The sequence below is a fragment of the Monodon monoceros genome, unplaced genomic scaffold (genome assembly GCF_005190385.1).
Source record: "Monodon monoceros isolate NGI ecotype Baffin Bay Population unplaced genomic scaffold, NGI_Narwhal_1 Super_Scaffold_20, whole genome shotgun sequence".
Taxonomy (NCBI): domain Eukaryota; kingdom Metazoa; phylum Chordata; class Mammalia; order Artiodactyla; family Monodontidae; genus Monodon; species Monodon monoceros.
Window position 1 is genome coordinate 33061124 of NW_021703777.1, and position 18339 is coordinate 33079462.

The 18339-nt window shown below is 39.2% G+C and overlaps 1 protein-coding gene across 1 annotated transcript in view; it reads right to left on the reverse strand.

Moving 5' to 3' along the window:
* The window catches only part of DCHS2 (dachsous cadherin-related 2), a 283498-nt gene that overhangs the window by 67030 nt on the left and 198129 nt on the right, over nt 1-18339 (reverse strand). The window contains 3 exon segments of the mRNA XM_029235496.1: nt 130-987; nt 7762-7971; nt 8188-8322. Of these exon segments, the coding sequence (XP_029091329.1) occupies nt 130-987; nt 7762-7971; nt 8188-8322 (1203 nt within the window).

Here is an 18339-nt window from a genome sequence, read left to right on the forward strand (position 1 = left end):
AAGTTGGCATATCAAGAATTGGCTGGACTCAAAAATTCATAACTGAACCGTGATAGCGCTCGTTCTATAATCCTTAGTTTTAAGCATTTTGCCAAAACTGGGACAATGTACAAAACAGTTGACACTCACCTGCCTCACAATTTTCAGGCACAATCCCATTATACACATGCTGGCTGAAGGAAATCCTTACATCTTCTTCTTCCATGTGAATGACCAAGAGACCAGTGGTTGTCCTAGCTGGGAACCCTTGGTCAACAACTTTTAACTGCAGCCAGATAGGAAAATATTCTGAAGCTGGGTTTTGCTGAAGTTGAATTTCTCCTGTGTATTCATTAATAGAAAACACTGACTGGGGCTCTGCAAAACTAAAAATGACAGTTCCATTGGGCCCCAAGTCTGGGTCACTGGCTCTCAGGATGGCAGTCATCTGGTTAGTAGGTGACTGGGGGGAAAGAAAAATATCAAAGGGATTCTGTTCCCAAACTGGATCATTGTCATTAACATCAGTGACATGTATTTTTATGATCACCGTGGTGCTTCTTGAGCCCTGGACACCACAGTCTCTGGCCACAGCCTTAAATGTATGCTCAGCTCTGGCTTCTCGGTCAAGGATGTGGCTGGTTCTCAATGTGCCTGCTACGGGATCAATGGTGAATGCCCCGGAAGCCTCCTCCACCAGAGAATACTCAGTTTGCCCATTCAGGCCTTCATCCTTGTCCACGGCAGAGAGCACAAGAACCACGGTTCCCACTTGAGCGTCCTCTCTCACAGAGGCCTGGTAATGGAGCCTGGAGAAGGAAGGACTGTGGTCATTGTCGTCCAGAACTCTGACTTGCAGCTGCACCATGGAGCTCCGGGGTGGATCCCCCAGATCAGAGCACAGGATGACTAGGGTGAAGTTGCTGACTTGCTCCCGGTCCAAAGCACGAGTGATTGAGAGTTCTCCTGATGTTTCATTAATAGCAAAGTACTCATCAGTATTTCCATCTAGTAAAGAAAACAATTCAAAATACATTTGAATTCAAAAAGTAGCAGCCCTTTCCCATGAATATATATATTCATACAACAAATATTTATTTCCTGATTATTACATCCTAGTACTTTTGTAAGTACTTTTGTAAGTACATGATAATTAACTGTGTCTAGTGGAATGGCATTGATAACTATCCTATGGATAGACCTCTTCTGCATTTCAGAATTCCTTATTTTTGCTCTGTGTGTGTATGTGTGTGTTTCTTACATTTCTCCTTGAACTAATTTTAACACTTTTTGGTTTGGTTTGGTATGAGAGTCATACAAATACGTCCTTTGATGGGGAGTTCTGGAGTGAGGATGACACAGAGCAAAGTCCACAGTCCACCACAGGACATAAAGTGTGAACAAAAATGCTATTTCTTGTCAAAGGCACTGATCCTGATTCTGCTTTCTCACTGTGAAAAGGAGAGAGAGAGTGGAAAATAAAAATTTATTAGGAGGTAGGATCAAGATGGTGGAGTGGGAAGAGTCTGAGCTCACCTCCTCTCAGGAAGACATCAAAACTACATAAAAAGAAACTCTCTCTGAGACTGACCTGAAGATTAGCAGAATGGCTCTTCTACAACCAAGATTACAAAGAAAGAACCATGTGGAGTCTGGTAGGAGGGGAGGAGAAGAAATCTAGTCAGGACCCACACCCCTGGTGTGTGACCCAGAAGAGGAGAAGGATTTCAGAGGCTCAGGGATCCTCCCTCAGGGGTAGGGGTTTCGGCCCCACATTGGGCATACCAGCCCTGGGGTCCAGCACTTGGAGTAGAAGCCCCTTTAGGTGGTTTGAAAACCAGTGGGGCTTAATGGAAGCCTGTAGGAAACTGAGACTCTGCTCTTGAAGAGTGTGGACACTCACTTGTTTGTTCCCAGCCCCAGCACAGAGGCAGCAGACTGAAACATGCCTGGTGCTCTGGCCAGCCTGCTATGACTGCTCCAGTGCACCTTACCCCTGTCTGAGACGGGCTCTTACCTCAGCCTCTCCTGCTCCAGCCCCACTCCTTAACAAGGCAGAAACCATCAGTGCACCTTGGGAGAAGCCAGGGCTTGCACCAGCCTCCGATTCCAGCCCTCTGGGTCCTAGCCCCAGCCCTGGCCAAGGCAGAAACCTCTATAGCACAAAGGAGACACTACGCTCACTCAGGATTGTGGCCCCAGCCCCTCAGACCCTGGCCCCACCCCCTGACAGGGCAGTGACAGCTAGCACATCCCAAAAGAAGACATGTCCCATGATCATTTTAGATCCAGCTCTACCACCAAAGCCACTGGACATAGGCAGACTGCATAGGGATGCTCCAACTGCTTCAACACAAAGACATGATTTCAAGACCAAGAAGGGTATGTTTTCCCTAATTTCATAGAGACAAACAAACAAAATGAGAAGACACAAGCACATGTTCCAAAGCAAAGAGCAATATAAAACACTGGGATGGGGAGGAGGGAAGCCTAATGAAACAGAGATAAGTAATTTACCTGATAAAGGGTTCAAAGCAATAGTGATAAAAATGTTCACCAAACTTAGGAAAAGAATAGACAAATACAGTGAGAACTTCAACAAAGAACTAGAAAATATAAAAAAGAGCCAATTAGAACTGAAGAATACAATAACTGAAAGGAGAAATACACTAGAAGGAATTAACAGCAGATTAGGTGATATGGAGGAACACATAAACGACCTAGAAGACAGAATAGTGGAAATCACCCTATCAGAGCAGCAAAAAGAAAAAAAGTTTAATAAGGATTATTTAAGGGACCTCTAGAACAATATCAAGCATACTAACATTCGTGTTATAGGGGTCAGAGAGGAAGAGAGAGAAAAAAGGGGCAGAAAGCATATTTTATGTAATTATAGCTGAAAACATCACTAACCTGAAAAGGAAATGTATCCAGGTCCAAGAATCACAGAGATGCCTAAACAAGGTGAACCCAAAGAGACTCACACTAAGTCATTTCATAATTAAAATGGAAAAAGTTAAAGAGTGAATGACAGAATTTTAAAGACAGGAAGAGAAAAACAGAGTCACATACAAGGGAACCACGATAAATATTAGCTGACTTTTTAGCAGAAATCTTGCAAGCCAGAGGGAGTAGCATGACATATTTAAAGTGCTGAAAGGAAAGACCCTACAACCAAGAACACTCTACCCAGCAAGGTTATCATTCAGAATTGAAGGAGAGATAAAGAGTTTCCCAGACAAGCAAAAACTAAAAGAGGTTGTTGCCACTAAATTGGCTTTATAAGAAGTGTTAAAGTGTCTTCTTTAAGTGAAAAAGAAAAGGCTATAAAAAGAAAATTTTTAAAAAGATGTGAAGAAAAAAAATTTCACTGATATATATAAATATATAGTAAAGGCAGTGAATCAACCACTTAAATAAGCTAGTACAAAGGTTAAAAGATAAAAATTATAAAATCAACAATAACTATGATAAACACTGAAGGGATATAAATAAAGATGTAAAATATGACACCAAAACATAAAGCATGTTGGGAGTGGAGTGAAAAAATGTAAAGCTTTTAGGATGTGTTTGAACTTAAACACTATCAGTTTAAAACAGCTATATGTAATTGATATATATGAACCTCATAGTAACCACAAATCAAAAATCTCCAATGGATATACAAAAAACAAAGAGAAAAGAACCCAAACGTAAAACTAAAGAGAATAGTTAAACTGTGAGGGAATAGACTAAAGGAACAAGAAAAGAACAGAGAAGAACTATAAAAACAACCAGAAAACAAGTAACAATATGGCAGTAAGTACATATCTGTGAGTAATTACTTTATGTATATAGATTAAATGCTCCAATCACAGGACATAGGGTGGCTGAATGGATAAGAAAACAAACCCATTTATATGCTGCCTACAAGAGACTCACTTCAGATCTAAAGACATATTCACTTGAAAGTAAAAAGATGGAAAAAGATACTCCATGCAAATGGAAATGAAAAGAAAGCTGGGATAACAATATGCATATCAGACAAAATAGACTTTAAAATAAAGTTAATAACAAAGACAAAGAAAGGCATCATATAAATGGGTCAATCCAAGAAGAAGATATATCATTCATAAACATAAATGCACCTAGTACAAGAGCACCTAACTATATAAAGCAAATATTAACACACATAAAGGGAGAAACTGACAGAAATACAATAACAGTAGAGAACTTTAATACCCCATTTACATAAATGAACAGATCATCCAGAAAGAAAATCAATAAGGGACACATCAAATGACACAGTAGATCAGAAGGAGTTAATAGATATCTATAAAACATTCCATTAAAAACAGCAGAAAACATTCTTTTCAAGTGCACATAAAACATTCTCCAGGACAGATCACATGCTAGGCCACAAAAAAAATCTTCAATACACTTAAGAAGATTGAAATCATATCAAGTATGCATCTTTTCTGACCACAGTGGTATGAAACTAGAAATCAATTACAGGAAGGAAACTGGAAAACACACAAACATGTGGAGACTAAACAACATACTACTAAAAAACCAATGGGTCAACAAAGAAATCAAAGGGGAAATTTAAAAAAAAATACCTTGAGATGAATGAAGAGAAAAACACAACTTTCCAAAATCTATGGGACACAGCAAAAGCAGTTCTAAGAGGGAAGTTTATAGTAATTCAGGTCTAACTCAAGAAACGAGAAAAATCTTAAATAAACAACCTAACTTTCCATCTAAAGGAACTAGAAAAAGAAGTACAAAGTCCACAGAAGGAAGGAAATAATAAAGATGAGAGCAGAAGTAAATAAAATAGAGACCAAAAAAAAAAAAAGATAAGAAAAGCTCAGTGAAACTAAGAGCTGTTTTTTTTTTAAAGATAAACAAAATTGATAAAACTGTTAGCCAGACTCATCAAGAAAAGAAGAGAAAGTCTAAGTAAATAAAATTAGAAATGAAAGAGGAGAAATTACCACTGATATCACAGAGATACAATCATAAGAGAATACTATTGACAGGTATACAGCAGCAAATTGGACAACTTAGAAGAAATGGAAGAATGCCTAGAAACATACACACTTCCAAGACCAAAGTAATGAAATTGAATCAATAATCAAAAAACTCCCAACAGGGGCTTCCCTGGTAGTGCAGTGGTTGAGAGTCCGCCTGCCGATGCAGGGGATATGGGTTCGTGCCCCGGTCTGGGAGGATCCCACATGCCACGGAGAAGCTGGGCCCGTGAGCCATGGCTGCTGAGCCTGCACGTCCGGAGCCTGTGCTCCGCAACAGGAGAGGCCACAGCAGTGAGAGGCCCGCGTAATGCAAAAAAAAACAAAAAACAAAAAACAAAAAAACTCCTAACAAATCAGAGTAGGACCACACCAGAATTTGAGGGTTTCTATCAAACACTTAAAGAAAAGTTAATACCTATCTTTCCCAAACTATACCAAAAATTGAAGAGAAGGGAACACTTCCAAACTCATTCTATGAAGCCCTAATATCAAAACCAGACAAAGACACTACAAAAATAAATTACCAGGCCAATATTCCTGATGAACATAATGCAAAACCCTCAACAAAAATATTAGCAAACTAAATTCAACAATACATATAAAGGATTTTTAATCATGATCAATTGAAATTTATTCCAGGGATGCAAGGATGGTTCAATATCTGCAGATCAATCAAGGTGTTACACCACATCAACAAAGGGGGGGGATAAAAGCCATATGATCGTCTCATTTGACATAGAAAAAGCATTTTGCAGAACTCACCATCCATTTATGATAAAATCTCTTATCAAAGTTGGTAAAGATGAAACATACCTCAACATTATAAAGGCCATACATGACAAGCCCACAGCTGACATCAAACTCAACATTGAAAAGCTGAAAACTTTTCTTCTAAGATCAGGAATAAGACAAGCATTCCCACTCTCATCACTTTTATTTAACATAGTATTGGGAGTCATGGAGAAGGGCAAAGTGGGTGAAGGGGAATCATGGGTACAAACTACTAGGTATAAAATAAGTTACAAGGATGTAATGCACAGCACTGGGAATACTCAATATTTTATAATAACTTTGTATGGAGCATAATCTATAAAAACATTGAATTATTATGTTGGACATCTGCAATTGTAAGTCTACTATACTTCAATTTTTAAAATGTCCTTTAATGGGACTTAGATCTAGGGTACAGTCAAGATAGGGAGATATTGAGGTCCAGTGGTAGCTGAAAACAGGAACTGGATGAAATGACCAGAAGGAGTGTGTCTATGAGAAAAGAAAAAGATATGCCAAAAAGGTCCAGAAAACTCTAACAAGTCAGAGAACCACCAGAAGAACAAGGACATTGGGAAGACTTGTCTAGAAAGACAGATGAAGGACCAAAAGAAAGTAAGTGGCTTTCTGAAGTCAAGGTGAGACCAAGTGTCCAGGACATGGTGCACAAAGACACAAAGCAATACAATTAAATTAAGAACTGAGGGCTTCCCTGGTGGCGCAGTGGTTGAGAGTCCACCTGCTGATGCAGGGGACACGGGTTCGTGCCCCGGTCTGGGAACATCCCACATGTCGCAGAGCGGCTAGGCCTGTGAGCCATGGCCGCTGAGCCTGCGCATCCGGAGCCTGTGCTCCACAATGGGAGAGGCCACAACAGTGAGAGGCCCATGTACAGCAAAAAAAAAAAAAAAAAAAAAAATTAAGAACTAAGAAAGATCCAACGCATTTGGCAACAACGGGATCTTTTATGTCTCTGGAAAGGGTAGTTTCGGTGGAGTGACTTCAGTGGAACACATTTTACAGCAGGCTAAGAAATGAAAGTAAAGACACAGAAACCAGAGTGTAGACAACAATTTTCAAGAAGTTTGATTGTGAAGGAAAAGAGACAGTGAGTGAAGGGAGACATCTATGCTTTTCAAGATGGGAAATACTGGAAATACTGATGGGAAAAGCCAGTAGAGAGGAACTGTTGACCATTTGGGAAAGGGAAGTGAATGGTCAAAAAGAATGTCCTTGATGCTGTGAGAGGTGACAGGTGCTGTTTGGGGATTACTTGTAGCTGGTCCTCAACAAGATAAATACAAAGAAATTAAGAGTAAGTATTTAGAAAATTTTATAGCAACATGAGAGAATAATCTTATGTTTTCATAATACAGTAATCGTTTTTAAAAACTGGGGCTTGCATTTTGTATGCCTTTGATTTTTTTCTCCCAGTAATTTATATTTATTGGATTTTACAAAAGTATCAGTCACATCAGATTGGAAATTTCGAAAAGCACAAACCCTGGTCCTTAACCACAATTGGTAGTGTAGAAGTTCCTAAAGACTTTGATCTCTGGGGTATTGCTGTAGATCTGAAGTGTTTCATTGGTCTGCAGATCTGGGAATTGTTTTTCTACTCATGTCCTCTAGACCTGAAAGAAAGTCTTGACTGTTCAAAATAATAAAACTAAGTGATCATACGAGAGAAGTAAAAATAGAGAAAAAGTGAAAATAGAAAACAAAAGCTATCTGTTCCATCTGTACATGCACTAATATTAGTGGATTACTAACAGCGAGAGTTGTCAAGGGCAGATTTTTGAGGAGTTTGGAGGGCACTGGATCAGGGTGGCTGTGGGGAGGAGGAGAGGAGACCCAGGGCACCAATCAGTTCTTAGCAGGTGTGCGTTCTGTAAACACTGCACTAGATACCAAATGCTGAATGCACTCCATGAAGTGTGTGTCAACCGAGTTGGTATCCTGGGGAGGGGGTTATTTAAATAAAGATAATACTTACCAGTTATGTGATACCTGACAGCTCCATTATTGCCAGCATCCATATCAGAGGCCAAAACCGTGTAGACAAGCCCTGGCTCTTGGTTTTCCAGAACCTCAATGTCATGCCTGGGGACAATAATCTCCGGTGCATGATCGTTTTCATCTCCCACTGTGCAGAGAATTGTTGTAGTCCCAGACAGAGCAGGGGCTCCCCCATCACGTACAAGTACTGACAAGGAACAAAAGATGGCACAGATGGTAGCCATTAATTCATACCTAAAATATGCTGCCCTAACCAGACAGCAACAGACCAAATTAACTGGGTAGCACTGGGTCAATAATATTTTATTTAAAGACAACCTACTGAAATGTAAAATTTCCCCTCTCAATGGCCTGCTGCCTGTTTTTGTTTTTGTTTGTTTAGCACAGTCAAGGGATCCCTTACCTCGAAGGGTGAGGACTTCCTGAACTTCTCTGTCAAGTGTGGTGGTTGTCACCACCTCCCCAGTGTCAGGATTTATCTCGAACAACCCGAATAAAGCACCTGGCATGATTTCAAACTGAAGCTTGGAATTGATTCCTAAAGGAAAATATAGAGGAAAAACTCAGCCATTATCCCCTTGGAATCCATCTGTCTCTTCTCCTTTTTCCTATGAACATGTTGGGCCATAGATTAAAAAAGGCAAGACACGTAACCTTCAAATTAAGGTCAGAAACAAAAACAAAAATTTAAAACAACTCTTTTGGCTGGTCTTGCTAAATAAAAGTCTCCTGGCTGAAATGCTGGATTTTCAAAAATCCTTCCCACAGTGAATGCTTAAGATTTTCTCCCTCCCATAAAAAATTTCTTATGAGTGTGCAACCCTACAACATATTCCTAATTACTCCTGCTAACACCCAATTGTGATTTAATGGCATCATTATAAGCTTGCAGGGCAAATGGCAATTTCTGTAGGTGGACCCTGTGTTTAAAAGCTTGTGCCCAAAGAGCTTCAAGATAGAGGAAGAGTAAGATGTGGAGATCACCCTCCTCCCCACAAACACATCAGAAATACATCTACATGTGGAACAACTCCTACAGAACACCTACTGAATGCAGGCGGAAGACCTCAGACCTCCCAAAAGGCAAGTGACTCCCCACGTACCTGGGTAGGGCAAAAGAAAAAAGAAAAAAACAGACACAAAAGAATAGGGACGGGACCTGCAGTGGGGAGGGAGCTGTGAAGGAGGAAAGGTTTCCACACACTAGGAAGCCCCTTTGCAGTCAGAGACTACGGGTGACGGAGGGGGGGAAGCTTCGGAGCCATGGAGGAGAGCGCAGCAACAGAGGTGCAGAGGGCAAAGCGGAGAGATTCCCGCACAGAGGATCGGTGCCGACCGGCACTCACCAGCCCGAGAGGCTTCTCCGCTCACCTGCCGGGACGGGTGGGGGCTGGGAGCTGAGGCTCGGGCTTCGGAGGTCGGATCCCAGGGTGAGGGCTGGGGTTGGCTGCGTGAACACAGCCTGAAAGGGGCTAGTGCATCACAGCTAGCCGGGAGGGAGTCCGGGAAAATGTCTGGAGCTGCCGAAGAGGCAAGAGACATTTTCTTGCCTCTGTGTTTCCTGGTGCGCGAGGAGAGGGGATTAAGAGCACCGCTTAAAGGAGCTCCAGAGACGGGCGCGAGCTGCGGCTATCAGTGCGGACCCCAGAGACGGGTATGAGACGCTAAGGCTGCTGCTGCCACCACCAAGAAGCCTGTGTGCGAGCACAGGTCACTCCACACCTCCCCTCCTGGGATCCTGTGCAGCCCACCACTGCAGGGTCCCATGGTCCAGGGAAAACTTCTCCGGGAGAACACACGGTGTGCCTCAGGCTGGTGCAACGTCACGTCACGTTGGCCTCTGCTGCCGCAGGCTCGCCCCGCATCCTTACCCCTCCCTCCCCCCACCCTGAGTGAGCCCGAGCCCCCGAAGCAGCTGCTCCTTTAACCCCATCCTTTCTGAGCGAAGAACAGATGCCCTCCAGCGACCTACACGCAGAGGCAGTGTCAAATCCAAAGCTGAACCCCAGGAGCTGAGCGAACAAAGAAGAGAAAGGGAAATTTCTCCCAGCAGCTTCAGGAGCAGCGGATTAAATCTGCACAATCAACTTGATGTACCCTGCATCCGTGGAATACCTGAATAGACAACAAGTCATCCCAAATTGAGGAGGTGGACTTTGGGAGCAACGATATATATATCTTTTCCCCTTTTTCTTTCTTTGTCAGTGTGTATGTGTATGCTTCTGAGTGTGATTTTGTCTGTATAGCTTTGCTTTTACCATTTGTCCTAGGGTTCTGTGTGTCCGTTTTTGTTTTTGTTTGTGTTTTAGTATAGTTTTCAGCATTTGGTATCATTCGTGGATTTGTCTTTTGGTTTGGTTGCTCTCTTCTTGCTTTTTCTTTTATTACTTAAAAATTTTTTTTTAAAAACTATTTTTTATTTTAATAACTTTATTCCATTTTATTTTATCTCCTTCTTTCTTTCTTTCTTACTTTTTTTTCTCCCTTTTATTCTGAGCCGTGTGTATGACAGGCTCTTGGTGCTCCAGCCAGGGGTCAGGGCTGTGCCTCTAAGATGGGAGAGCCAAGTTCAGGACATTGGTCCACAAAAGACCTCCCAGTTCCATGTAATATGAAATGGTGAAAATCTCCCGGAGATCTCCATCTCAATGCCAAGACCCAGCTCCAGTCAACGACCAGCAAACTCCAGTGCTGGACACCCTATGCCAAACAACTACCAACACAGGAACACAACCCCACCCATTAGCAGAGAGGCTGCCTAACATCATAAGAAGGTCACAGACACCCCAAAACACACCACCAGACATGGACCTGCCCAACAGAAGACAAGATCCAGCCTCATCCACAAGAACACGGGTACTAGTTCCCTCCACCAGGAAGCCTACACAATCTTACCCACTGGGGGCAGACACCAAAAACAATGGAAACTACAAACATGCAGCCTGTGAAAAGGAGACCACAAACACAGTAAGTTAAGAAAAATGAGAAGACAGAGAAACACACAGCAGATGAAGGAGCAATGTAAAAACCCACAGACCTAACAAATGAAGAGGAAATAGGCAGTCTACCTGAAAAATAATTCAGAATAATGATAGTAAAGATGATCCAAAATCTTGGAAATAGAATGGAGAAAATACAAGAAACATTTAACAAGGACCTAGAAGAACTAAAGAGCAAACAACCAGTGATGAACAACACAATAAATGAAATTAAAATTTCTCTAGAAGGGATCAATAGCAGAATAACTGAGGCAGAAGAACGGATAAGTGACCTGGAAGATAAAATAGTGGAAATAGCTAGTGCAGAGCAGAATAAAGAAAAAACAATGAAAAGAATTGAGGACAGTCTCAGAGACTTCTGGGACAACATTAAACACACAAACATTTGAATTATAGGGGCCCCAGAAGAAGAAGAGTAAAGGAAAGGGACTGAGAAAATATTTGAAGGGATTATAGTTAAAAACTTCTCTAATATGGGAAAGGATATAGTTAATCAAGTCCAAGAAGCACAGAGAGTCCCATACAGGATAAATCCAAGGAAAAACACGCCAAGACACATATTAATCAAGCTATCAAAAAATAAATACAAAGAAAAAATATTAAAAGCAGCAAGGGAAAAACAACAAATAACATACAAGGGAATTCCCATAAGGTTAACAGCTGAACTTTCAACAGAAACTCTCCAAGCCAGAATGGAGTGGCAGGACACATTTCAAGCGATGAAGGGGAGAAAAACACAACCAAGATTACTCTACCCAGCAAGGATCTCATTCAGATTTGATGGAGAAATTAAAAGCTTTACAGACAAGCAAAAGCTAAGAGAGTTCAGCACCACCAGACCAGCTTTACAACAAATGCTAAAGGAACTTCTCTAGGCAGGAAACACAAGAGAAGGAAAAGACCTACAATAACAAACCCAAAACAATTAAGATAATGGAAATAGGAACATACATATCTATAATTACCTTAAATGCTCCAACCAAAAGACATAGACTGGCTGAAAGGATACAAAAACAAGACCCATAGATATGCTGTCTACAAGAGACCCACTTCAGACCTAGGGACACATACAGACTGAAAGTGGGGGATGGAAAAAGATATTCCATGCAAATGGAAATCAAAAGAAAGCTGGAGTAGCAATTCCTATAACAGACAAAAAAGACTTTAAAAGAAAAACTGTTACAAGAAACAATGAAGGACACTACATAACGATCAAGGGATCAATCCAAGAAGAAGAAATCCAAGAAGAAGAAATGTTATAAATTTACAATTTATCACAATTGTAAATATTTATGCACCCAACATAGAAGCACCTCAATACATAAGGCAAATACTCATAGCCATAAAAGGGGAAATCAACAATAAGACAATCATAGTAGGGGACTTTAACACCCCACTCTCACCAATGGACAGATCATCCAACATGAAAATAAATAAGGACACACAAGCTTTAAATGATACATTAAACAAGATAGATATAATTGATATATATAGGACTATCCATCCAAAAACGACAGAATACACTTTCATCTCAAGTGCTTCATGGAACACTCTCCAGGATAGATCATATCTTGGGTCACAAATCAAGCCCTGGTAAATTTAAGAAAATTGAAGTAATATCAAGTCTCTTTTCCGACCACAACACTATGAGAATAGATATCAATTACAGGAAAAGATCTGTAAAAAATACAAACACATGGAGGCTAAACAATACACTACTTAATAACGAAGTGATCACTGAAGAAATCAGAGGAAATAAAAAAATACCTAGAAACAAATGACAATGAAAACACGACAATCCAAAACCTATGGGATGGAGCAAAAGCAGTTCTAAGAGGGAAGTTTATAGCAATAGCATCCTACCTTAAGAGATAAGAAACATGTCAAACAAACAACCTAACCTTACACCTAGAACAATTAGAGAAAGAAGAACAAAATAACCCCAAAGTTAGCAGAAGGAAAGAAATCATAAAGATCAGGTCAGAAATAAATGAAAAAGAAAGGAAGGAAAAAATAGCAAAGATCAATAAAACTAAAAGCTGGCTCTTTAAGAAGATAAACAAAATTGATAAACCAGTAGCCAAACTCATCATGAAAAAAAGAGAGAAGATTCAAATCAAGAGAATTACAAATGAAAAAGATGTAACAATTGACACTGCAGAAATACAAAGCATCATGAGAGATTACTACAAGCAACTATATTCCAATAAAATGGACAACCTGGAAGAAATGGAAAAATTCTTATAAAAGAACAACTTTCCGAGACTGAACCAGGAAGAAATAGAAAATATGAACAGACCAATCACATGCCCTGAAATTGAGACTGTGATTAAAAATCTTCCAACAAGAAAAAGCTCAGGACCAGATGGCTTCACAGGTGACTTCTATCAAACATTTACAGAAGAGCTAACACCTATCCTTCTCAAACTCTTCCAAAATATAGCAGAGTGAGGAATACTCTCAAACATATTCTATGAGGCCACTATCACCCTGATACCAAAAGCAGACAAAGATGTCACAAAGAAAGAAAACTACAGCCCAATATCACTAATGAACATAGAGGCAAATATTCTCAACAAAATACTGGGAAACAGAATCCAAGAAGGACATTAAAAGGATCACACACTATGATCAAGTGGGATTTATAACAGGAATGCAAGGATTCTTCAATGTGCACAAATCAATCAATGTGAAACACCATATTAACAAATTGAAGGAGAAAAACCATACGATTATCTCAATAGATGCAGAGAAAGCTTTCAACAAAATTCAACACCCATTTATGATTAAAACTCTCCAGAAAGTAGGCATAGAGGGAACCTACCTCAACATAATAAAGGCCACCTATGACAAATCCACAGCCAACATCGTCCTCAATGGTGAAAAACTGAAACCATTTCCACCAAGATCAGAAAAAAGACAAGGTTGCCCACTCTCACCACTATTATTCAACATAGTTTTGGAAGTTTTGCCACAGCATTCAGAGAAGAAAAAGAAATAAAAGGAATCCAAATCTGAAAAGAAGAAGTAAAACTCTCACTGTTTGCAGATGACATGATACTACACATAGAGAATCCTAAAGATGCTACCAGAAAACTACTAGAGCTAATCAATGAATTTGGTAAAGTAGCAGGATACAAAATTACTGCACAGAAATCTCTTGCATTCCTATACACTAATGATGAAAAATCTGAAAGTGAAATTAAGAAAACACTCCCATTTACCATTACAACAAAAAGAATGAATTATCTAGTAATAAACCTACCTAAGTAGAAAAAAGACCTGTATGCAGAAAATTATAAGACATTGATGAAAGAAATTAAACACGATAAAAAGAGATGGAGAGATATACCATGTTCTTGGATTGGAAGAATCAACATTGTGAACATGGCTCTACTACCCAAAGCAATCTAAAGGTTCAATGCAATCCCTATCAAACCACCACAGGCATTGTTCTAGAACTAGAACAAAAAATCTCAGAATTTGTATGGAAACACAAAAGACTGCAAATAGCCAAAGCAATCTTCAGAAAGAAAAATGGAGCTGGAGAAATCAGGCTCCAAGACTTCAGACTATACTGAAAAGCTACAGTAATCAAGACAGTATGGCACTGGCACAAAAACAGAAATATAGATCAGTGGAACTGGGTAGAAATCCCAGAGATAAACCCATACACATATGGTCACCTTATCTTTGATAAAGGAGGCAAGAATATACAGTGGAGAAAAGACAGCATCTTCAATAAATGGTGCTGGGAAAACTAGACAGCTACATGTAAAAGAATGAAATTAGAACACTCCCTAACACCATACACAACAATAAACTCAAAATGGATTAAAGTACTAAATGCAAGGTCAGACACTATTAAACTCTTAGAGGAAAACATAGGCAGAACACTCCATGACATAAATCACAGCAAGATCCTTTTTGACCTACCTCCTAGAGAAATGGAAATAAAAATAAACAAATGGGGCCTAATGAAGCTTAACAGCTTTTGCTTTGCAAAGGAAATCATAAACAAGATGAAAAGACAACCCTAATAATGGGAGAAAATATTTGCAAATGCAGCAACTGAGAAAGGATTTATCTTCAAAATTTACAAGCAGTCCATGCAGTTCAATATCAAAAAGAAAAAAACAACCCAATCCAAAAATGGGCAGAAGACCTAAATAGGCATTTCTCCAGAGAAGATATACAGATTGCCAACAAACACATGAAAGGATGCTCAACATCACTAATCTTTAGAGAGATGCAAATCAAAACTACAATGAGGTATCACCTCAAACCGGTTAGAATGGCCATCACCAAAAAAATCTACAAACAATAAATGCTGGAGAGGGTGTGGAGAAAAGGGAACCCTCTTGCACTGTTGGTGGGAATGTAAATTGATACAGCCACTATGGAGAACAGTATGGAGGTTCCTTAAAATTTTTTAAATAGAACTACCATACGACCCAGCAATCCCACTACTGGGCATATACCCTGAGAAAACCATAATTCAGAAAGAGTCATGTACCACAATGTTCTTTGCAGCTCTATTTACAATAGCCAAGACATGGAAGCAACCTAAGTGTCCATCAACAGATGAATGGATAAAGAAGATGTAGCACATATATACAATGGAATATTATTCAGCCATAGAAAGAAACAAAATTGAGTTATTTGTAGTTGTAGTGAGATGGATGGACCTAGAGTCTATCATACAGAGTGAAGTAAGTCAGAAAGAGAAAAACAAATACCGTATGCTAACACATATCTATGGAATCTTAGGAAAAAAATGTTCATGAAGAATCTAGGGGCAAGTTGGGAATAAAGACACAGACCTACTAGAGAATGGATTTGAAGATATTGGGGAGGGGGATGGGTAAGCTGGGACAAAGTGAGAGAGTGGCATGGACATATATACACTACCAAATGTAAAATAGATAGCTAGTGGGAAGCAGCCACATAGCACAGGGAGATCAGCTCGGTGCTTTGTGACCACCTAGAGGGGTGGTATAAGGAGGGTGGGAGAGAGGGAGACGCAAGAGGGAAGAGATATAGGGATATATGTGTATGTATAACTGATTCACTTTGTTATAAAGCAGAAAGTAACATACCATTGTAAAGCAATTATACTCTAGGAAAGATTTTAAAATAAATAAATAAATGAACAAACAAACAAAAATGCTTGTGCCCAGTTATGTTACTCTGTTCATTCTCCAGCACAGGAGGTGAGCATGTAGAATTGCTCACGTGTGTATTTTTGGTTCATTTTGTTTTCTACTTAGCATTCAGTCTGTTATCTGGAGTGAGAAATGTGGTACCATATTATTATGCATTTTGAAAATAATTCTTCCTATATTTCTGCAGTTTCATTTCCCTTCAGAGAAAAGTGTCACATCATTTCCATCACTGGGTATGAAGATCTCTCATACCATTAACTTGAACGAGTTTATCCCATGACATTGCAGCTTATTTGCACTTCACACAAGTTCCTTTCAATCATTTTCCTATGTTCTTTTCTTCACTGATGAGTATCTAGGTACAGACATAGTACTTAGCATATATGATTTACACTTTAATAAATGATGAAACACTCTTCTTTGGACTTAACGAAAAACTTCAATTACACATTTCCATCCTGCCTGTCTTAAAAATTAAATTTTCATCTGCTGTGATCTAGTAGATACAATATAGAACTGAGTACTGGAAAAAGTGGAATATAATGCCAGTTTTATACAAGAATAAATATAAATGACTTCTTACTATGTCACTTGAAAGAGAAAGGATATTTGGGATTATCTGCAGGCATTTTAATAACCTTGAGAAAAAAGTCTAATAAGGCAGGATCAAAGTATTTGATATGGTATAATCAGAGGTCACCAGAAAATTTATTCTGTCATTAAGCATATTATTAATTTAATGATTATTTAACACTCATAGTGATTACTTTGATCTCATAATGACCTTAATCTCTTCTTTGGTCAAGACAGAATTTTTAAAAATTCCAGATTGATAAAATTTGTTATTCCTATCTCATCCTACATTATGAAAATGGGGACTATACCAACTTAAATCTAATTTCTTTGTTCCTCAAATATTTGGTGAGCATAACTACGTGCCAAGCACAGTGCTGTTTGCCGAAGAGAGAGTGGTGAATCCAGCAGGTATGGCCCCTACCTGCAGGAAGCTTTCATGGAGAACAGCAACTTTTAATTTTTTGGACCCTTAATTTTTCAATAATCCACTCATTTATAATATGTTATTACACATTATACATATTATATATTACATATATTATATATTATACAGTTTAAACTCCTAACACTTGTCAAATCTAGAAAATGTCTTCACATGCTTAAACATAAACTCAAATCTTTTCGGTTTCCCTTCCTCCTATTGGTCTACTTATTCTCTAATGTGCTTTACCTTTGTATCCAATACTCCCCTGACGTTTTAGAAACTTTCAGATTTTATCATTTCTATTATTCTATATAGCTTTGATCCCTAAGGTAACAATCTACTCACCTTCAATCCTCCTAGTATATTATTAAGGATAAATGAGATCTTTATTTATAACTGTAGTTTGCACATATATGATTTCACACTCCAAACTTCACACCCTTCACAACTTAAATAATGTGAGCTAAATTTAACGTATTGTACTATGGCTCTTTTAGAATTCAGTTAGTGCCTTGCTTCTTCCTCCTCACACACTTATAATCCTCCAGATTAAACACAACATCATCAAACTTGAGAACAAAGAAAATAAAAGTAAAATAGAGATTATTGAGTCTAATTCCATCACCTTACTAAGAAAATTGGAAATCTGGATCTGAAGATATTCAGTGAAGTGAATATTCACTTACAACACACCAAAGGATGTGTGTGTGTGTGTGTGTGTGTGTGTACACATACATATATCTGTTCTTAGACCTCGAGACCTACAGCCTTATGACTTCTTGCTTTCTCCTACTCTAGGATACGCCTCTTCAGTTCATTTCTTTTCCTCTTCAGTCCAGCCCCATGAATTAACACTTTGGCAACCTTGCAAATTTCCTCAGGTACTGTGGCTTTTTACCAAAGAAGGCCAGCAAAACCTCAGTCCAGATTCATTCCAGCCATCTCTCTGTCCTCCTGGAATATCCAGCAGATAACTGGGGCTGGAGAAAACTTCACGAAAGCATAGATGGAGGCCACTGAAATGTTACTGTCATCTGGCAATCTTTCCAGATCTCTTTGGTCACCCCTCTCCTATTCATTTCTTCTACCCGACCACCCCCTGGTTCACTCTCACAAATCATTTCCCTTCCTATTTCCTAGAGAAAATGGAGGCATTGGGAAAAAGCTCCCTCAACTTTCTGCATCTGTATTCAACTCTACCTCCTGCTTTGTGTCTCAATGGCAAAAGTAATCCTTCAAATACCCTCTTGAAATTTTCCTGTCAGTTCTAATCTTTCCCATTTATAATTTTTCCTTAAATTATAGTTTAGCTGTAAGAAACAAGACTTTTTCCTCCTCTTTATAGCCAAGCATCTTTTTAAAATTCTCTGCAGCTAGCTTGAAACCACTGC